Source organism: Dryas octopetala, chromosome 4 (assembly GCF_963921425.1).
Source record: "Dryas octopetala chromosome 4, drDryOcto1.1, whole genome shotgun sequence".
Lineage (NCBI taxonomy): Eukaryota > Viridiplantae > Streptophyta > Magnoliopsida > Rosales > Rosaceae > Dryas > Dryas octopetala.
Window position 1 is genome coordinate 22,470,335 of NC_141369.1, and position 21,195 is coordinate 22,491,529.

The 21,195-nt window shown below is 36.7% G+C and overlaps 5 protein-coding genes across 13 annotated transcripts; 3 read left to right on the forward strand and 2 right to left on the reverse strand.

The window, feature by feature from the left end:
• Window positions 1-1,797: 1,797 nt before the first annotated feature.
• On the reverse strand, window positions 1,798-6,665 carry LOC147288307 (ELMO/CED-12 family protein). Of its 9 annotated transcripts, none has more exons than XM_086239664.1 (11): window positions 6,470-6,665; window positions 4,850-4,952; window positions 4,350-4,549; window positions 4,106-4,206; window positions 3,691-3,759; window positions 3,165-3,280; window positions 2,925-2,979; window positions 2,685-2,805; window positions 2,372-2,419; window positions 2,156-2,250; window positions 1,798-1,993 (listed from the first exon to the last, which is right to left on the reverse strand). In XM_086239664.1, exons 3-11 carry the CDS (start codon window positions 4,387-4,389, stop codon window positions 1,892-1,894), a joined length of 747 nt encoding a protein of 248 aa, XP_086095790.1. In that variant the 5' UTR covers window positions 4,390-4,549; window positions 4,850-4,952; window positions 6,470-6,665; the 3' UTR covers window positions 1,798-1,891. The 9 variants fall into 9 exon arrangements, with proteins under 9 accessions (XP_086095790.1, XP_086095789.1, XP_086095787.1 ...); XM_086239663.1 differs by lacking the exon at window positions 6,470-6,665 and adding an exon at window positions 5,860-6,352; XM_086239661.1 differs by lacking the exon at window positions 6,470-6,665 and adding an exon at window positions 5,830-6,352.
• A 988-nt stretch (window positions 6,666-7,653) lies between these two features.
• On the reverse strand, window positions 7,654-8,480 carry EPF1 (epidermal patterning factor 1). The gene is made up of 2 exons (XM_086242459.1): window positions 8,327-8,480; window positions 7,654-8,181 (listed from the first exon to the last, which is right to left on the reverse strand). Exons 1-2 carry the CDS (start codon window positions 8,418-8,420, stop codon window positions 7,859-7,861), a joined length of 417 nt encoding a protein of 138 aa, XP_086098585.1. The 5' UTR covers window positions 8,421-8,480; the 3' UTR covers window positions 7,654-7,858.
• Window positions 8,481-11,943: 3,463 nt separating this feature from the next.
• Window positions 11,944-12,651, forward strand: LOC147288309 (uncharacterized). The gene has a single exon (XM_086241668.1). It carries the CDS (start codon window positions 12,006-12,008, stop codon window positions 12,420-12,422), a length of 417 nt encoding a protein of 138 aa, XP_086097794.1. The 5' UTR covers window positions 11,944-12,005; the 3' UTR covers window positions 12,423-12,651.
• Window positions 12,652-13,292: 641 nt separating this feature from the next.
• On the forward strand, window positions 13,293-14,024 carry LOC147288310 (NDR1/HIN1-like protein 13). The gene has a single exon (XM_086241003.1). It carries the CDS (start codon window positions 13,293-13,295, stop codon window positions 14,022-14,024), a length of 732 nt encoding a protein of 243 aa, XP_086097129.1.
• A 2,935-nt stretch (window positions 14,025-16,959) lies between these two features.
• LOC147288311 (uncharacterized) lies at window positions 16,960-19,939 on the forward strand. Its single transcript, XM_086241004.1, has 9 exons — window positions 16,960-17,037; window positions 17,280-17,453; window positions 17,570-17,665; window positions 17,763-17,889; window positions 17,974-18,877; window positions 18,972-19,137; window positions 19,219-19,383; window positions 19,477-19,629; window positions 19,736-19,939. The coding sequence occupies exons 1-9, from the start codon at window positions 16,960-16,962 to the stop codon at window positions 19,937-19,939; spliced, it is 2,067 nt and encodes a 688-aa protein (XP_086097130.1).
• The last annotated feature ends 1,256 nt before the right edge of the window (window positions 19,940-21,195 follow it).

Genomic DNA, 21,195 nt, shown 5'->3' on the forward strand with positions numbered 1-21,195 from the left:
TTCAATAGGTCTTTCACCTATTAAAAATCCAAACACTCACAAAATGATCCATTAGTTTCATTGCAATTGGAATCAAAGGGTATTCCTTCAAGTCAAGGGATTGTAATTAAGAGATGTACTCCATCTTGAATGGGTCGTACCCAAAATAATAAAACCCATATTCCTTAAATGAATTTGGGTGAAATTATATTAGATAATATTATTATCATTTATTTACAATTTTTGTTCAACAGTCACCATGACCAACTAACTACAAATAGCAGTGTGAATTGGTCACACAGGGTAGGCCTCAATAATGGACACCAAAGCTGGAATTTTGAAGATTTTGTAGGGAGGGAAGCCTCCTTGTTCCAGTAGCTTCTTCCATTCAATCTCAGTCCTCACCTCTCCACCTGACGCGTGTGCAATCATCAGCAGATCAAACACGAACCCTGTCTCATCTAACATCCCATCACCGTTTGGCTCCAGAACCACATCCACTACTATGAGTTTCCCACTCGTCTCTGGTATTGCTTTTCGTCAATTTTTCAAGATCTTGATGCAATCATTGTCGCTCCAATCGTGCATAATCGTCTGCATTCATAATAGTAATCAAAAGGTTGATTTCTACATATGTCATTATCTTTCATTTATCAAAATATTTATTTTATATGAAAATATTGCTTATTTATTAGCTAATAATTAACGGTCATTAATTTCTAGTAAATTAAAGCTCTGCATATATATGCATGTGAAACAAAACTTGTTAAGTCTTTCCCACCCCACTCATATTTCCCAAACATGCGGCAGATCAATGCATGAGGCTATCTGGGACAAGGTGATCATTATGATGTCAGCTAAACAGCACATTTCAAGGCCATGGACTCTGCAAAGCTGAACATGTACTTCCATATATCTGCTTGGCCTCTTAGCTCTGCCTCACGACCCTCTGTTACTTCCATGTCTCTCTGTCTCACTACAAATTAAGGCTACTCAGCAGTTAGCTCGATCTGCACCTAAGATAGAGTTATTAGAGAGCTGGATATATAATAAGACAAGTGTCATGACTATGTGCCAAGCACTATATATAATGGGCGCGTTTAACACATGCAACACCACAATTTAATTAATGAATACAATTATTGTATGTATGTATGTATGTATGCCAGCCAGTTATATATATACATTGGCCAGTATACATACATTGACAAAAAACTTGATAAGCCATGGTAATCCCTATGCAGTAATTCTATACAAATTTTATTTAATTAAATTTGGTAATATTTGGATGTGAATGGTTGATCGCATGATCTCACCTTCTAGCGACCAAACCAGGTATCAGTTGAGAATCACTTGCATAATACTTTTCAGTCACTTTCTAACTCACTGAGAGTGAGAGCTCTTAGAGTTGATTGGTAGGTCTATGAATTGAGGGTTCTAGAATTTTAAGTTGCGATCAAACTGCAAGTAATTGATAATTGGCTTTCCAATTATGTTTTCCTGTATCGTTCACTTGTCGTTTTCTTTAATTTACTTGCTATATTCAATATGCTGATGATGTGCTTTTAAGATTACTAGCATGCTAAACTTGTATAAAAAGGAAAATTGTCAATCAATCTAGATAAATGTAGATACTCAAATCTCAGATACCATCTTGGTTAGGTCGAAAAAGTTTAGAAATTTCTAGCTTGGGTGGTTAACAGTTCATATTTGGTTTTTCATTTTATTAAGATCCAATTCCTTAGACTAGTGTAAAATGTCAGCTAAGAGTAAAGGTACTCTGAACCAGTAAAAACAAATATGGATGCAATTATATACAGTGGAAATGAAACCATGAGAAAGATGTTCCATTGTTTTATAAAACCCTTTAATTCAATGAAAAGTATTGCTCATGTACTACACAATATATAAACTACTGGTACAATAGATTGTATGCTGGTAAATCTTGTATTCTTTGAGTATCTTCTAAAGACAACTCTCTTTCCAACTGCGTCCGTGTTGCTTGTAGAACCGCCTGAAGGATGAAAGCAGCAAAGGGGTTAGTGATTTGGCCAGCTCATGCGAAGAACAAACAAACCAATTCAACCCAAGTTCACTAGAAGTGTTAGATTCAGGGGAATGCTCAGCAAAATTAAGAGTTTGTGAAAGACTATGAGAGAGAGAGAGAGAGAGTTACATTAAACTCCATGTAGGACGCATGCATTGCAAGCCACTGCGCATCCACCATTTCAAAAGCTATACAGTATAGTACATCAAAGGCGGCTTCATCTTCTGCATGCAAATCATAAGAAATTCAGGAGGTTGGGTATCAGAAACCAATGCAGTTTTTTAGCAGTTCTCTAATTCTTAAAGACATTTGAGCATAACCTTGTCTGATATATTGTACATTTACCTCCTAATAATTTCACGAAATTCATTCCGGGAAGACACCTTGGTTTTGCTGCAGGGTAGATGAGGAGACGAGGAAGATTCAAGAATAATTAGCATTCTTCAACAAAAATCTTGTGTAACAAAAGATATGGATGTTGAAACAAATATAAGTCATCTGTCAAAATCCCAAATCAATTCTTTTCAACTCAGAGTTAAGACAGATCCTCAAGAAAAGATAATGCAATCATCTAGATTGCTTGAAGAAAGAAGATAAGATGATTTCAATTTAATGTAACCACAAATGTGATTCTGTTTACTAAAACTTGTTTACAAACCTGAGCAAAGATCCAGCATTTTAATCAACATGAATGATATGTTTATGCCAGCAACAGCAAATGGGTATTCCCAAGTTGCTCGTTTCCCTTCTTGCTTAAACAATAACCTATGGAAAGATGCCTTCATTTTGAATTTTATAAAATTAGTAACAACTCATCAGTTTGTAAGAATTCATAAATTAGGAAGGTAAAACACAAGGGCTCTCAGGAGGGGGACACGCAACAGGATAGAAGGCATACCGGATAAGTCCTGGCATAAAAAAGCAAGTTCTCAAGGGAAATAACACCACAACCCCTGAAAAAAGAATTTCACCATAAGACAAAAAAACTGTGGAATTGCAATAGTACAGTATCAAGTGAAGATGAAGGGTTACAAATTCAAATGATTCTAATAATTAACATTTCTTTTTGATCAAAGACATTCTCTACAGTAATATAAATTGCAAGACAAAACTATAAATCAGTTGGACAGAATTGTACCTAAAGTCAGTAGCTGGGTTAGAACCTTGCCACCCCATCTCCTTCCATTGCTCAGAGATCAAGCCTTTCAGAGCAACATCTGGAAAGGCAGCATGCCACAACGCTTTCAAGGCTTCCTGGAATTTATTTATAATAATGAAACTTATTCAATGATATAGCAGTATAGCACCAGACAGTTAATAAAAAGGGGGAACATGGGTGGGGAGGGGGGAAGCAAAATGGTAAACAAGGGAAAAGAGCTGAAAATTCTGCACTTCTATTGAAGATAGAGCATGAACAACTAAATTGCATATCAAATTGTGTAGTCATCCTGATAACAAGTTGTTCCTGAAACAACAGCTAAGATTAATATGATTTTCTGTTTTTACCTCAATAGTGATAAAAACCTCTATCAGATCACGATAAAGCAATAAATAATGAAGGGTTGTCAATATGATTGTATCTTATTTTTCAAACTAAACCAAGATAACAGTGGGAAAAGAGTGAGAAAAAAATGATTGAGGACCAGCATGAAGAATATACTTACTTGATGATCAGGGCGAGTCTCATCAAAAGGTACTTGTAATCGTTCTTGAAGCCTCAAAAGTCTCTGTTCCTGTTTAGAAGTACACAAATATATTGGAACTCCAGTGGGGATGATTACAGCAAATAAAATCATTTTATGAGTGTGGTATCTTCCAAGAGAAAAATCTGGATTTGATGACATCAAAATGATCATGGAGAGTGAAAAATACCAATATGCATAAATCATGCCATGAATGTCCAAAATCAATATGTCATACGCTACACAATGGACAGTTTCAAGTTCACACATAACATATAAGTAGTCTAAGTGGATAGGAAATAATTAACGCAAGCCTGTATTCATTAACATACTCAGCATCAGGAGGAAAAGTTGACAGAACACTGAATACAAGAAGAACCACTACTCAATTATATACCTGCAGAGAACTCAAAGGGTAGTCAACATACTTCTCATTACGTTTGTTGCTTGAGCGAATAAACACTCCTGCCCATGATCGCGGTCCAACCATAGCATTAACTACAACCATTAAACACTGATTAGAGAAATATGAGATTATATGTCAAAACAGAATTTAATAGAATCATAGAATAGATGCACACTTCATCATATTGGTAGTTTAACAAGAACATAGCCAGTGTAGGATTGGACTTGGTACATACAAGATCTATTATGATTCTGGAGATTTGCTTCAACATGCATAGGCCATCACAGACGACAGATGTCCGGGAACTAAGGGTGTTCTATTCCTCATGCCCAAGTAAATTTTGCAAAATTAAAAGCTGGAGAAGATTTTGTGAAATTGATCCAAATAAAGGCAGCATTATTCATCCACAGTTCCACCATCAAGCTATTGCTACATCTGATAATAACATTTTCCATGAGGTTTAAGTTCATTATAAAATACCAATGAAACTTGATGTAATGACATACATAAATTCCTTTAACAAATACTATCCTGTTGCTGTTAATGGTATACATTGCTTGAATAGTTCATCATGTATGACACTGAGAAGTAGGAATTAAGGACAAATGTAACTTCCATGACAGAAGAAAAGGATAAAACTAATCTATTTATTGAGTATATGGTTTGAGCTGGGGGTGGGGAGACTGCAGAACACACTAAAACATTGAACAAAAGTAAAAGGTGGACTCTACTCACTAAAACATTGAGCTAACTGCGGTATCACATGAGTTGAATCATGTGGCAATTCCAACTCCTCCTTGCTTTTCTTCTGTCTCCAGTAAATTTCATCCTCATCAACCTATTTGATATTTCAATACACCTTTCACTATCTATAAATTGTTGCATAACACAAGATAGCATATAAATGTTAAAAAATCACTGATAGATCTCATTCACTCCAGTTTCGCAATATCACCTAAAGAGCATGCAGAGCACACAAACGCAACACAAAAAAAAAGGCTGTCAATTGATGTAAACACTTGGTAAAGAAAATCCAAATGGCAGCGAGACAAGACAAGCTAGCAACAAAAAAACAATATGGATTCTGATTACTAGCAAGTCTTTCGTGAATCACTAGAAGGCTCCACATAACAATGAGCAAAAGTTCATCAACTAGAAAGATTAATAAACATAAGACAGACAGTTAACCAGAGAGCATTCATAAAAGGCTCTACATATCAATTTGCAAAAAAGCATAAAGTGCAGAAATAAACCCTTAATGTAAAAGACTACTTGGGTAAAAAGGCTGTCAATTGATGTAAACACTTGGTAAAGAAAATCCAAATGGCAGCGAGACAAGACAAGCTAGCAACAAAAAAACAATATGGATTCTGATTACTAGCAAGTCTTTCGTGAATCACTAGAAGGCTCCACATAACAATGAGCAAAAGTTCATCAATTAGAAAGATTAATAAACATAAGACAGACTGTTAACCAGAGAGCATTCATAAAAGGCTCTACATATCAATTTGCAAATAAGCATAAAGTGCAGAAATAAACCCTTAATGTAAAAGACTACTTGGGTAAACTGATTGTTTCATACACAGAAAAGCAAAAAGTGGAGTACCAAATAAAACTGCAAGAGATTAAGAGCAGACAGATTTTGAGATCATGGGGAAATCCTAAGAGGTTGTAAATGATGAGCATTGGTTTACATTAATCTTTCATAGACATACAGAGTAAGAGAGAGATGGGGTGGAGTTTACTCATTGAAGGGAAGTGCAAGAAGGAAAGCATTGTCTATGCCTCCTTAATCTCATGAGAGGGACCAAAATCCAAAGAGGGAGAGGGAGAGAGAGAGAGAGAGAAAGAGAGCCCTTTTTAACCGAAAGAAAAAAGGCAAAAGACAAGATTTTGAAGAAAAATGGGTCACAAATGATTGCATCCAAGTAGCCAACCCATGCCCTTCTCCTATTATTCAACCTTGCATTATTCAACTTTGCTCTCTCTCTCTCTCTCTCTCTCTCTCTCTCTCTCTCTCCACCCAATACACTTTAAGGAAGACAAAGAGAGTCAAGGAATGGAATAATGGGTATAAATACAGGCGTACCCAGAAGCTAAGAAGATGGGAACTTTTTAAGGGAAAGATTAATAGCACAATTAATGGGATTGTTTTGCATAATTTATGCTGTAAAAGGTATGCAAAATAATGAAAGATTGAAATGGCTGATAAACAAAAGGTGAGGTGGGTGGTGCCTGTGCACCAACAGCATTGGCATACATGATACAAGACAAACATAACATCCCAACATACAACACAGAGATTGAGAGCTATGGTAAAAGTGAGAGAGACATAAAGGGCATAGACAAAAATACCTGCTATGGCATCTAAGGAGACATCATGGAGGTGGTGGTGATGATGGTGTCACGGCGGGGCCCACTTCAAGAAAGTGGTGGGAGCAGGACTGGTTCACAAAGATGACAAAGGACAGGAAGAAGAGGGAGAAGAATGACATTATCATCTTTTTTTCTGAAGGTAAAACTTTTGCATTCAAAACAGTGCTGTTTTGGGTTGTTGGGTAGGACTGTAGGAGACCCTGTATCAATCTGTCAATGAATGATTGAATGACCCAATGGCATTGAAACCAGTCAGTTTCCTGCAAACCAGCTTAGAGCGTTGCTCTCGGGTACTTCTCCTAGCCTTGCTGGCCTGTTCGTTGTGGTCACGTGCACAGATGTTACTGTGAGTCTTAGTGGAAAACTGGAAATTAATCCTGGCCCTCTGTTTTGATTTTTCTGATAATAGATCTTACTGGGCTCCTAATTCCATCCTATTTTTTGTTGCGATTCGTAATTTTGTCAGTTAGGTGGTCAGTTTGACATGATATAAATAGCATTATTTTTGGTAATTTTGTTTGTATATAGACCAAGTATATACTGTTAGATATATGATATCATCCGAGTCATCACCTATGTTAACCATTCCTTCTTGTATTTATTTTGAAATGGGTTGATTTAGGGAGGTGTTCCCAAATTATATTTTATTGAATTTTAAAAATCCAATGAAATTTAGGTGTCCACAACTTAGATTTTAATGGATTCTAATGAAATTTAGGTGTCCTCAACTCAGATTTTAATGGATTTTAATGAAATCCATGTATCCTCAAAAAATCATAGATTTCATTAAGTGAATGATTTTAATGGATTTGGATGGATTTTAATGCATTTTAATGCATTTTTTATACATAACAAATTCTATGAGAATTCCACCCAATTCTTTTGAATTTTGATGGATTCTAAGGATTTTAAAATTCATTAAACTCCTTTAAAATTTGAGTTTGGATACCCCTATTAGTCTAGAAAGTGCAGAGATAAATGAGTTTATCCTTAACATTAAACCCCTGTTATCCCCATATCTTATTACAGCGTCATTCTACCATGCTGGGCCAGGCCCAGTATCCATGGGCCATGCGTGGTGTAAAGTGGTTCATGAATTCACTTGTGTGTGGACAAAAGTATGGACATTATACATTGTAAGCTACCAAAACCAGGACTTTGACAATCAATTTCACAAAATTAACCATATAGTAGTACAAAAACTCTCTGACTGCACATTAGGAGCAATCTCTACCTAGCTAGCAAAGAAAATATCGGAGGGTCCAAAAAGAAAGAAAGAAAGAGACAGGGGACCAACACTGTTGGTGCGTACATGTTACACTAATTGATGAATTGACATTGAACCATTGATGATGAAGAAGTGAGTAATTAAGGAACAGGGTAAGACTTGTTATTGCACATGCACTTGTAAGCCATAGGGCATGTCTCGGCCTCTGCTATTGTTGCGCACACAAAGCTCACCATCACCAGCCTACATGGTGTGCATGATCCACATGCATGGGAACAATCTGGTAAGCTCGACCCTGCCACTTGCAGTGTATCTGGCCCCCTAATTCCCTTAATTGCCCTTCCTTCCCAGTAGAAATATTGTACACCTTGACCTGGTTTGCCCACTACACCCTCATCTTTTGCCTTTGGTACAACCACTACTGATGTTGATGACGAATGTTGCAGATGCCTCCCATGATGGCCTGCAATTAATATTTAACATGAGCATGATAATCATCCGAAAAATGTTAAAACATTTAATTGTCAGAATGATAATCATCAGAATGACGTTGTTTGAGATATAAACACTAAATCATTAACAAAAGAATCAATCGAGATATGTCATACGTGAATGAGGCCGAGGTATGTGCCTAGAGGACATTGCAGCTGGGACTAAAAGCAGAACAAGGAGAATTGCAGCCACACAAAAATAACCCTTCATGGCTTTTTCCTTAATTGATGAGTAAGTAAGCTTAATTATGCAAGCTAGATAGAGATTGAGAGTAATGGACCTAATGGTAAAAGGTTGAAGCTAGCGGATGAATATATATATATATATATATATAAGGGGATGGGGGAAAGAAGCGAAGAAGAAAGTATTGAAGCAAATCACAGGCAAGAGTGTGGGAGTATTTGGTCACATGAAAGACAAGATTGCATGCATCCTCACAGATAGTCACAGGACTCAAGCTTTGCTTTTTTTTGGTTCCATGGAACAAAGGTGAACCTATATTGATAATATTATGGCGGAAGAATTTACTGAATTAATATATAGTGTGCAGTGTGCTTCTTTTACGTGAACCAGCTAGTCTGACTGACCCAGCTGATTTTGGCCAACACACGTAGCCATAAATGCGACCTGTGTGTATTAATTAATGTATTTTCTAAAGGAAACTTTGAAGGCTAGCTTAAAGCTAATAAATTAAACTAGCTGGTACTACCCATGAGGGTCCGTAAGTTGTGACTGCCATTAATAATGTCCGTTTGCTATTTGCTACCTGCAGCTACATGACTACATGTGGTCATGAACTTAAGCTACTCTGTTATCCTTCGCTGACCCTCTTTAGGTGGGTTTTGAGATTTAAGGGGTCTAATGAGGAAGGGGGTTTCTTTGAAACTAAAACAAAAGGGTAAAAGAGGAAAATAAAAAACTTTATGTAGGTACCATCTTTCTAGAAGTAGAAACTCGAATCGCAAATGTTTGAGCCATCTTAAAGAATGTCCTTGGCCCCTGGCCAAAAAAACAAAAAAAAGAACGTCCTTGGTTTTGGACCTGGATCCTCTGCCAGGCAAACTGTACCAGGCAATGTGCCTGACTTTTAATCCCAGCCCTTCAATAATATCTAATGGCTGAGATCTTACCATATTTCTAAATGATCTCTTTTCAATAAATTAATATTAAAAAATAAAAAGATAAAAAAATAAGAAAACCCAAAAACCATGATCCCAGCCCAGCCCACTGTACCACCCTCCTCCTCCCCTTTCTTTCTCTATCCCAGCACGGCGCTGGTGTAAGCGGATCCCCTGGGTCTAAAAACCACTTCTTCTATACTCAACCTCTTAAATACATCCAGAGAAGTTCTGAATTTATGTGGGCATGGTGGCTGAAAAAAAAAAAAAAAAAAAGGTTCATCTTAATATCTGCAAAGCAGTGGTGTTTATTGTTTAATATCATTATTACTTTATTATACATCACATTCATGAAATTGAAGATTCAAGAAAGGGAGAAAAACTGAAGAAGTGGGTTTTAGAAAAGAAATGCGTGGGAAAATTTCAACAAGAAAAAGCCCTACACCATCAAGATATGTGGATTGCGATCTGGAGAAAGAGAGAGAGAGAGAGAGAGAGAGAGAGAGAGAGAGAGAGAAAGAAAGGGGAGGAGGTGGGTCTGCCGTACTGGGGAGGTGGTGCGGTGGGATGGGTTGGCCTGATGGGTTTTTGTTTTTCTTATTTTCAATTTTTTAATATTATTTAATGGAAAAGAAGTAATTTAGAAATGTGGCAAAATCTCAGCCATTAGATATTATTCAAGGACTGGGATTACAAGTCAGGCACATTGCCTGGTACAGTTTGCCTGGCAGAGGATCCAGGTCCCTTGGTTTTTCCTCCTTGCTTACATGTGTCAGCATGGTTTTTCCTCAAGAAACCAATAATTAATTTAACTCTTTTTAACTAGCCAGTTACAATTTTTTCTTTTTTTAAACATTTTGCGTTGATCAAAAGTTCAAAATCATATGGTGAAAAGAAAAACAGAAAACTGACAACAAAGTAAGGCGTTTGGATTTATATATATAATTAGTATAATTTACTTCTTTTTATGATCAACTTATTACTTTTGTTGGTAAGAGAATGCTATTCACCTTGATTATTTTCTTTATTATTTTTATTTTACAGTGTAAAATCATGATAGGAAGCATTGGATGCTTACTTAACTCTCCAAAGACCCACCTTAACCCTCTCAAATGTTAATCCCTTGCTTTAACCAAACATTGACCTGTAAATAAATCTTTCCAAACCCATACAAAGGTATTAAACTAGCTAAAAGCCTGGCATAGCTTTAGAATTTGGTGGTCGATCCTCTTCTCAAGTCCGGTTGACTCCTGAGAGTCTGAAAGTGTCTGATGGGAGACTGGCCGGATTGGAAACGATACATCTTGAATCTTGATAACATTCATTAATTTATTTTTTATTTTTTGACTTTTGACTTTTTCCCTTTAAAGTATGAAGCAGTTAATAAAATGTTGTATGGTCTCTTCTTTTTTCAATTATTTTCTCAACTTTTCTACATGAGATCTGTATATAGTATTAATTGTAAGATCTATAGCTTTTTGTTGGTAAAAAAAAATTAGTTAAGAAATAGCAAAAAAAAAAAAAAAAGAATTAAGGATTTAGAAATATATTTATCAATTTGTTCGCAATTTCTTTTATTTTTTTAAGAAATAAAAATTTTACTTCAACTTCATAGAAGCACTAACTTCGCACAGAGACAAACATATATATAGCAGCACTATTGTCACCCATATATAGTATATATACTACCATTATTTTCAAACCCAATTATAGGTTAGACAAAAAATTGTTGCCCTATAATTAACCTGAACAAGATGGGAATAACCAGTCATGGGCAGTTTCCTTCTCTTTTTGTCTAATTTTAGCAATCCTATAGTAAGCAAATTCAAGATTGAGGAATTCTAAACTTAAATAGAATATTATTAACAACGCTTGGACATACAAAGAAACTAGTGATGTAAGTCCAATTTTTTTGATGTCATAGTTCCCTAGTCCATTGTATGTGCACGGTTTTACAGAGCCAGAGAGAGGTTTGGGTCACAGCTAGTCAGACTTTTTTATCCCCATTTTTTCCACATTGATGAACACGAAATAATCTATACAATAATTATCGATCTACAAATTTGTAATCATGCACTTGTACGGCTCGTATATTATATTATACTATGCTTCCCCTTCTAGAGACTTTTGATATTTTACTTGAAAATTATCGAATTCCAATACATACTGACTATAAATACTATAATTGGTCAATGGTCAAGAAGTGGGAGCTTCAAGAATCAGGTAATTCGGATGCAAAAATAATTTTTTGTTCCTTGATGCGTGCTTGTACTTAACCTTTAAAAGTGGATCGCTTGCTCTAATTATCTAATATTTGTTTTATTCCTTCCAAAGATTATCTGAAAAAAAATAAATAAATAAGGATGTTGGTCATTTGACTTGCTGGTCAAGTACCACGTACTACTTGCCAGTTGCCAAAGGCCAAGACATGTGGGCCGTGGGGCGCCAGCCAAGAACGAAAAGATTTCAAGAATGAAATATCGGTCAACGACTACTCTAAAACTTTCAATCCATGCCAACGAATAAGAAAACGTGCAAAAGAAAAAAAAAAATAAAAAATTCTCTACTTATTATATACATATATTTATACCTTATACATAAGAGCAAGTAAGCTGCAAGTAATTAGCAAGCCAAAAATCTTCTCCAGCTCTTAGTAATTAATCAAGCAGATCGAGCCATGAACGGTCTAGTCCGAAACACCACGGCGAGATTGAGCCGGCGGTTGGATGGTTATGAACCGTTAGATCGAGTGATGAGAAGTGATCAAAACAGCAGGAGTAGGCATGATAGTGGGGGCCAGCGGCGGAGATCATTGTCGTTTAAGCATAAGAAGGCGGCGGTGGCGGCGGATATTATTAGTCCTTTGAGGACTAGAGAGGACCGGGCCAAGCAACGGCGGCAGATATTCCTCAACTCCTATAAGTTTGCGTCGGCGGATCAGAAGTTGCAACGGTCGAGCTGTAGGAGGCTCAAGAAAGTGGCTGCTAAGGTTAAGACGGCAGCCGCCAAGCTGCTCTCGTCTTTCTTGCGAATCCGAGCTTTCGGATCTTCTTGTGGAAGAGAGTTCAACTCTTGCCGTAAATGTGAAAATTAATTAGCACTATACTGCTAGCATTATGTACTTGTTACTGTTGTTAGTAAAAAGTGCGCAAGAGTTGAACTCTTATCTTGAATCGAAAAATCAAAGTAGATAACTTTGTAATTGTTGCCCTTGCGATGAACAAAAGATTGGAGACTAATTGGCAATTAATTGTACCTTATTTTTTAATGGCGTGGAATTCTTGGTTATTTCTTTATTAATTAAAGTTAGTACTTTTATATTAGTAGATTTGTTTATTAAATTTTGTCTATTAGATAATAATAAGTTAAAATTGGACATTTGTATTAGCATTATTTGATGAGCTAGCAAATTTAATAGCTGAGTCTAGTATTGTTGTAATTCATTTATAAATATTGAAGTTATGAAAACGGGTGTATCAATTAAGCAGTAAATTTAGGGGATAACATTGAGCCAAAATTAGAAATTTGGGCAAAATGAGTCAATATTGTAGTTGGTCTGAAACCCACAAAACCCGGTTTGACATACAATTACAACACCCTCAGGCCAATAGTAGGTAGTCAATTAATTAATGTCTGACGATATCCACACATTATATAACAAATTAAGTCCTTAACACCAATTGAAATCAACTATCACCTCCCAAATCAATCCCACATGCACGTCCACCCCCGGGTCCATAATTCAGCTTATCCATCATCAGATCGAAGAAGAAGAAGAAGAAAGGAAAGCCTAATCTCTTTCTTCTTCGATCTCCAAATTGTCTATGCCATAATGCATGCACGCACGCAAATTAATTATTAAGAGTTAAAAGTACGTACTCATTCTTATACGTGGCCTTGATGATCAATAATCATATATATTATCATCAATCGATTGAAAACTAATTCGATCAATCGATCCACCATGCATTCTGGTCCCCCTCCTCACCCTCACTACCCGCCGGGAGGTCCTTATGGCCGGAACGTCCCTCGCTACCCCGGTTCCAAAAGAAGCGGGTGCAGCTGCATGAAGTGGTGCTACTACTGCTTCTGCTGCATCTTCATAACCCTAGTGGCAATTCTCACCACCTTCGTCGTCTCATGGGTGATAGTAAACCCTAAGTCCCCCAACTACATCATCGACGGCTTTGACGTAAACAACTTCAACCTCACCTCCGAGATGAAACTCCAGGCCGACTTCATCATCACCGTGAAAGCCGACAACCCCAACAAGCACCTCACCCTCTTGTACGGGAATAGTGACTCCAACGACGACTCCATCGACGTCTTGTTCTCGGGGGTCAAGATTTGCTCCGGAAAGGTCCCGGAGTTCAAGCAGCCCACGGATAACATCTCGATGATCAAAATCGAGATAAAAGGGGACACCAAGAAGGACGACATGGGCGGCTCCGTCTGGGACTCGCTGGTGGAGAAGCTCAAGAGCGACAAGGTCCCTCTGCTCGTCGCGATAAAGGTGCCGGCGAGGATAAGGATCGAGAAATGGGAGATGCCGAAGCCCGGGATCATGGTTAATGTAAACTGCACCATGGACGTCAAAAATCTGGCGCCGGGAAAGAAAGCGGAGATTTCAAACCCTAAATATGCACTAAGCTTCACAATTGATAATAAAGATATAAACCCCTCAGCTTTTTTTTAGGCGCAGCTGCTATTACTTTGCTGCTTAATTAATTAATTAGTTTCTACAGAGGGATAATTAATTGCAGGGTTAATGTGGTTCTTTACGCAAAGTTGTTTCACTTTTTCAAATGTATACAAATTACGAACATTGCATCTGGGCAGTCATGCACATGCACTTTAGAAATTTTGTTTTTAATCATTATGTATCCAATTGCATATCAACGAAGGAAAACATTTCATTTCAAATCCTTTTGTACATGGTTAATTCATATATGGAAAAAAAAAAAAAATTATAAACGTTTCTAATTAAAAAAAGAAAAAGAAAAAAAAGAAACTGAAAACTGATCCTTGTTGGGTTAATTTTATGTTGTTTGTGTTTGTGAAGGAGAGATGCGAATTATAATTTTTTTGTTTTGGCCAAGGCTAATTATAAATTCATCATGTTGAAAATTTGAAATCAGAATATACTATTTTGGATTTGCTTGGCTAGAATCTTAGCCAATACAATTTGACATCGTATTTGATTTGATAATAACTTTTTTCCTCCATTAAGAAATCCAGCATCCAATTAAGTGTTTAATGAATTAATTGGATTCTAATATCTCATATAGTCATATCGGATTGAATTGAATTGTAAAATACACAGTTCTTTTTTTTTTTGGCCTGGAAAATATACAGTTCAATTTATATTAAATTGGATGTAAATTTTAAACAATTAACGATTTCGAACCAAGAAATACACCTACGCAAAACGACATACTTTTCTTCTGCATAAAATGGGGGCCTAAGCCGAAAAACAAACAACTAAACAATTACGCTTGCCTGGACAGACAGACCAGCCCTGTCCTGCTGAAGATGAGCCAAACACAACTCAATGGATCCACCAACTCCTGGAAGCCCAAATTGCTATTTATTTTTCATAACCAGGGAGTAAAATTTTGGTTTCGAAGAAATTTTTGATGAAAATTTTGACGAAAATTTTTGTAGAAATTTCGATTAAAATTTTGATTTCAACAAAATTAGACAAAAATGACATAAATTACTATTAAAATACGAAAAAATTTTGAATAAAACTTGACCATATGTTTATTTAACATATTATCTACTATATTAATAAAAAAACATTGAATAAATCAAATTATATAATAGGTTTCATGTGATATAAGATAAATATAATGTGCGTTGGAGACAAATACTGTTAAACAAAATTAGTATAATGAATAAATGAAATCAGTATATTTTTTGTACTCTATAATCTATAGACTAACCCTAATACTAAACCCTATATACTCTATATATCCTAATACTCTTTTTACTCTATAATATATGCACTAAACCTTATATACTATAGATTTTTTAGGATATAGACCATATGATATAAGATATTAGGGTTTAGGCCTTTTAAGGTATTTTTAATTATTTTTTATATAAAAGTGTATTAGGGTTTAAGGTTTAAAAACAATTATACGAAACCCCAAATCTTTTTTTTTTCTTTCCAATTGCCCAAAGGCCTTAAACCCCAATCAACCCTAAAGATTTTTCTTTGTTTTTTCCTCTATTTTTTTTTTCTTTCTTTCCTTTTCCTTTTAACCTTGAAGTCTTGGACATGCATCATATATAATTATATAACAATCCTAGTTTTTGTTTTCTTCTCTGCAGTGAGGATTTAATGTAAAAGCTTTGTCCTTCACTCCTTCATCTCTTCATCACCCAGACAAGCTCACAATAAGTTTTTTTTTTCCTTCCTCTTCCTCCTACTCGTGACTCTCTCTCTTTCTCTTCACAGTCTTCTCTCTCTTTTCCTTCCTTTTCCTCCTTGCCCATGACTCTCTCTCTTCTTCTTCCCCACCAAGCACCAGCCCCCCTGCCTTTCTCCTACCAACCCAGCCCTTCTTCGACACACCCCCCCTCACCCAGCCCCTCCCCGCCCCTCTCCCCCCAAACCCAGCCTCTCATAGCCCCTTTTCCCCCAAACCCAGCCGAAATTTCTGAAATTTCACCGAAACAATTACCAAAAATGGTTGGGTATGTGATAAAATCTCGGTGATCCAAAAAAGTGAAATTTTTGGCGAAATTTCATTCCTTAGTCATAACCCATTATAGTGAAAGGAAAATTAATTTTGAAAACTAGCCATTTTTTATTTAAGAGTGGTTATTTTTTCACTCACTTTATTTTTACATTTCTTATTAAATTTTTTAAAAATAATATGGGCCATATAATAGATGACGCAGATTAAATGACTCAAGACGAAAACAAAAATCAAGAAATTTCATCAAACTATAATAATTTTTCAAATTTTCCATAATGAAAGTACCCTACGTGGCATCTGCACAAGTATTGGATTCAATTATTAACATTTAACCCATATATATATATATATACATACATTATTAGAATAGTAAATTTATTTGTTTACGTATATTCAATCCAACTTGGTTTCCCTTGCCTTATAATTACAATGATATTTTTCTTTTGCATTTGGAAGGGATGAAGTCTTTTTCCTAATTCCTCTTCCTCCGTCGAGATATAACTACAATGGGGGTTTGCTATGTTATGGTAGAGATTAGAGATCAATGCTCCATCGCCCAAATGGCAATCTTTGGACCCATCAGTTCCAAAATGGTTGTTGGGGATATGCATGCTCTAATTACTAATTAATTAACCACAGTGCTATCAAACAAGATGTAACAACAACATGCCTCCCGGGCAAGGGCAACCAGTAAGTAAGCCCACGCGGTTTGGCCTTCTAAATATAAGTATCTACTTAGCTACGAACCAAACTTGGGCTTGTGATCGACTTGTCTCTCCATTTCTTTCAATAGCGTTAAACCCCAATGTCAATTATGTTTTGCTTTCCTTAATTTGTTCTTATTTAGAATCCTAGTTCCATATCTGCAACCAAGTTCAATAATTTAGTAACATCATATATATATATATATATTGGAATTTTGATATGGGTTATATGGGAGCTAGAAGAACTGCTGCTGCAGCATCATTGTTGTCCCACGGCAATTCAAGTGGATATCTTCAGGTATGAATATGGATAGAATAAACAAGTTGATCTAATTCTCCTTATCGATATAAATTAGTAGTATATATATATATATATAAGCTTTTAATTACAACTCTAATTTTAATCACATGTTCATGAACTGTGAAGTAATGGGATTTTCATAAGTGTTGGGAAAAACTCAGACTAATTCAGCTGTAAATCATGGTTTCTACACATATGAGACTAGACTTCACCATATTATATATCATCCACTCTTGCAGGCAAAAAGCTCAGCTGTGACCAAAATCTCAGGGGAAGTGGAAGGCAAGATGAAAGACAAGTCATCTGGATGGAAAGAAAATTTGATGTTGATGATCCAGCTCAGGAAGAAGATACTAACCTTTAGAGATGTCATTGATCTTCCTCCTTGTAATGGTTCAATCCCCATCCATGAGGTATGTGCTCCTATTTACATTCCTTAATTAATCAAGCAGTATGACAAGAGTTGTTGCATCCCAAATTGAATTCATGTCCTCAAAAGCCATTAGTTATGTGTTTCAACTTCTCACAGTTGATCATGGGAACTGTAGAGGATCTCCACAAGTTGTACCCCAAAGTTGTTCCCTGCAGACTCACTCCTGAAATGGAAGAAATTTCTATACATCAGGTTCATTCACCTTAAGAATTAACACTAAAGATGATCATTTAATTTAATTGTTAGATGTAAATGTAGTAATTAAGATATAAAAACAACATGATCATAGGGACTAGTCCACCTTCACAAGGCTTTGAGATCGGTACAAGATTCGTGGGCCAAGAATCACAGGTGGATAACAAATTTGGGAGACAATGCAGAAGATTGCTTGGAGAACCTCACTCTGGAGCAACTCGGTAAAGTATCTTTAATTGTTTCAGTAAAGGGTACATAAGTTGTAGCACTGTCTGATTGAAAGCAGTAATTCTATTGTATTGAAGGTGGAAGAGTGGTGGCAAAGCTCAAAGACATAACTGATATAGCAAAAGAAATGTTTGATGTGATGGATGAAGATGAGAACAATGAGGAGGACAAGACAGAGGGCTCCATTACTGGGGACATATTAAGTGAATCCTATTCTGACCATAAAAACACATGTCCTTCTCCTGATTCCCCGAATTCAATCCCTCCGGAGCTCACTTTTGCTATGTCTTACTCTCGGCCACATCTTTTGCCTCTCAGGCTTCAGGCACTGGGGAATTTGCAGCCTAGCAGCTTGAAGTGCCTGTCAACCAACACGTCTCCTCCTCGTTTATCTGGTCAAGGTTCCAGCCCCACGAAAGCGATAAGCAAGATAGATGATGAACTAGGTGAACTAATTGAAGATGTTGCTGAAGATACACCAGTTACAAAAAGTCATGATCAGGGACTAAATGATTCCAAAGCTGTGGATAATTTACCCATTATTCCAAATTGTGATTCAAATGTGACCCCTGAAGGAAGCAAGGCACCACCACCATCTCCATCTCCACTGTCCAATACACTTCAAACTATAACACCAGCTCTTCCATCACCACCTATAAACGCAAATGCAGCCGCTCCTCCACTGCCTATTCCACCTTCCAAAGTATCAGTACCAGTGCCAGTGCCTCCAATGCCATTGGCAAAGGGGGTAGCACCACCTCCTCCTCCTCCACTAGGAGTTACAAAGGCCCTGCGCCCAAAGAAAGCAACTACCAAATTGAAGAGATCATCCCACATGGGAAGCCTATATCGGGTACTGAAAGGAAAGGTGGAAGGCTCTGGTTTAAATGGTAAACAATCACATGGGAGAAAATCTCAGATTGGAGGATCCTCTGGGGGAAAACAAGGAATGGCTGATGCACTAGCAGAGATGGCAAGAAGGTTTGGTTTCCACTACCTATACTACAGAATGCAGAAGAAGAAGATGGATATCCTCTTAATTGCTTGCAACTGATTTCCAATTTTGGTGTTTCAGATCAGCATATTTCCAACAGATTGAGGAGGATGTTGAGAAACATTCAAAATCAATCATGGAGGTTAAAGCTGCCATCAATTCCTTCAAAACAAAGGACATGGATGAGCTCATTGAGTTCCATAAATATGTGGAACAACACCTGGAGAAACTGACTGATGAGACCCAGGTTAGAAATTTGACATGCATTGTTCAATGTAAATTTAGGACTCTGTACCTATCATAACATTCTCAATATCTTGTAATGCAGGTGCTCGCGAGGTTTGAAGGTTTCCCCACGAAGAAGCTCGAATCATTGAGGACTGCAGCAGCTCTGCATTTAAAATTTGAAGGAACACTAACCAACCTGAAAAATTGGAAAGTAGAGCTTCCTTTAGGCCAGCTCCTTGACAAGGTTGAGTGCTACTTCAACAAGGTAACAACTCTTTGGGCTGACAAAAAGAAACATGAAAGTTCATGCATTACTTGCACATTTTCATGACTAACCAAATAAATTTGTCACTAACAGATCAAGGGGGAAGTGGATGCATTGGAAAGAAGCAAAGATGAAGACTCCAAGCGGTTCCAAAGCCACAATATTCATTTTGATTTTACTATTTTGGTTCGACTTAAGGAATCCATGGTGGATGTTTCTTCAAGCTGTATGGAGTTGGCTCTAAAGGTAGCATTGCCTGCATTTACTACTTAGCTTACACAATTCATATATAGGTTACATAAAAAAGAATCTTAGAGTCTGTATATATTGAGCTGAATGACTTGTGCTCTAGGAACGGAGAGAGGCAAAAGCAGCAACCAGTGCAGGAAGTGGGTCAAGAAAACCAGGCCAAGCAAAAGCACATACAAAGATGCTTTGGAGGGCTTTTCAGTTTGCATTTCGTGTCTATAGCTTTGCTGGTGGACAAGATGATCGAGCAGATGAGTTGACCAAAGAATTAGCCCATGAAATAGAGACTGATCCCCGGGAGGAGTGAACTCAGCGCTTTGCTACATTGATTAACTGTATATTACCAATACCATACCCCATACTAAGCAGTATAGCTTGCTCAAGCTCAGAACTATTGATGTTCAGAGGCTGTAGCAGCAAGCATATATCAGGTACCACTTTTGTATGATCACACAACTCTTCAAAATGTAGAGTGCCACTCCACTGTAATCTATAGTTTACAGGAGTATTACTTAAATCAATCAGAATCGTGTTAATTCTATGGCAATCATAATTGGAGCGAAATTGTATTTCAATTAATCAGTTCCATTATGTCCTAACTTTCTTTGAAGTGTCACCAAACTGTCTTAGACATGGTACCATTAAAGCAAATCAGATTAACCAAACTGTCCTAACATTTAATAGTTACTCCTTGGCATCTCTCCAAAGGGCATATCTCACTTTTCTTTCATTTATGATTTTTTATTCAAATCCGTATTTAATATTTTGAGTTTTTAGTAGTTCTTTGATTCCCCCCATAGGCCACAATTCATATAAAAATCTACTGCAATAAGAAACAGAAGCGTGCATAACAAGTGATACCCAAAAATACTAATTAATACACATGCTGGTAAAGGTTGTTTACGGACATTAAAGATGGGATTTGTACTTGCTTTGAAATGGAAAATACACCTACCATTTCTCTCTCTTTAAACTTTTCTCCAACATTCATCCAATAAAAATATGGGACATAGAAGAAGATAAGGCTCTCTTAAATCTAAATAGTTAAGTTATTACTTGGGACTGAATGGCTAATGTGAGGGAGTAAACTCTCAGAAGAATAAATACAAGGGATCATCTGGAAGGAATTTTTAATATATACTAGAGAAAAAAAAAAAAAAACACTCCCTCAATAACAAATGGGAGATGGTTGGGCCACTTTGCAACACTAATGATTAGCATAAGAGAAAGATTATAAGGGAATGTTGTGAGAGTTTTGTTTTTCCTATAATTGGTCATCATCATTAGAGAGCTTTACCTTTATCAGACTTGATTGCATGCTATGTGCAGCATCAGCATGCCTGTGCCATCAGTTAGTTGGTCACCAGCCCAATATACATAAGGTTTGTATATGAATGTCAATGTGTGTGTGTGTGTGTGTGTGTGTGAGAGAGAGAGAGAGAGAGAGAGAGAGAGGGGGGGGCGGGTTTGATTACCTATTCCTTTGACTGAAAGAATACCAACCACGCAGCCATTTGTTTGGTGACTTTTTCCACTTTTATCCGACAAAGGAGGGGAATGAGC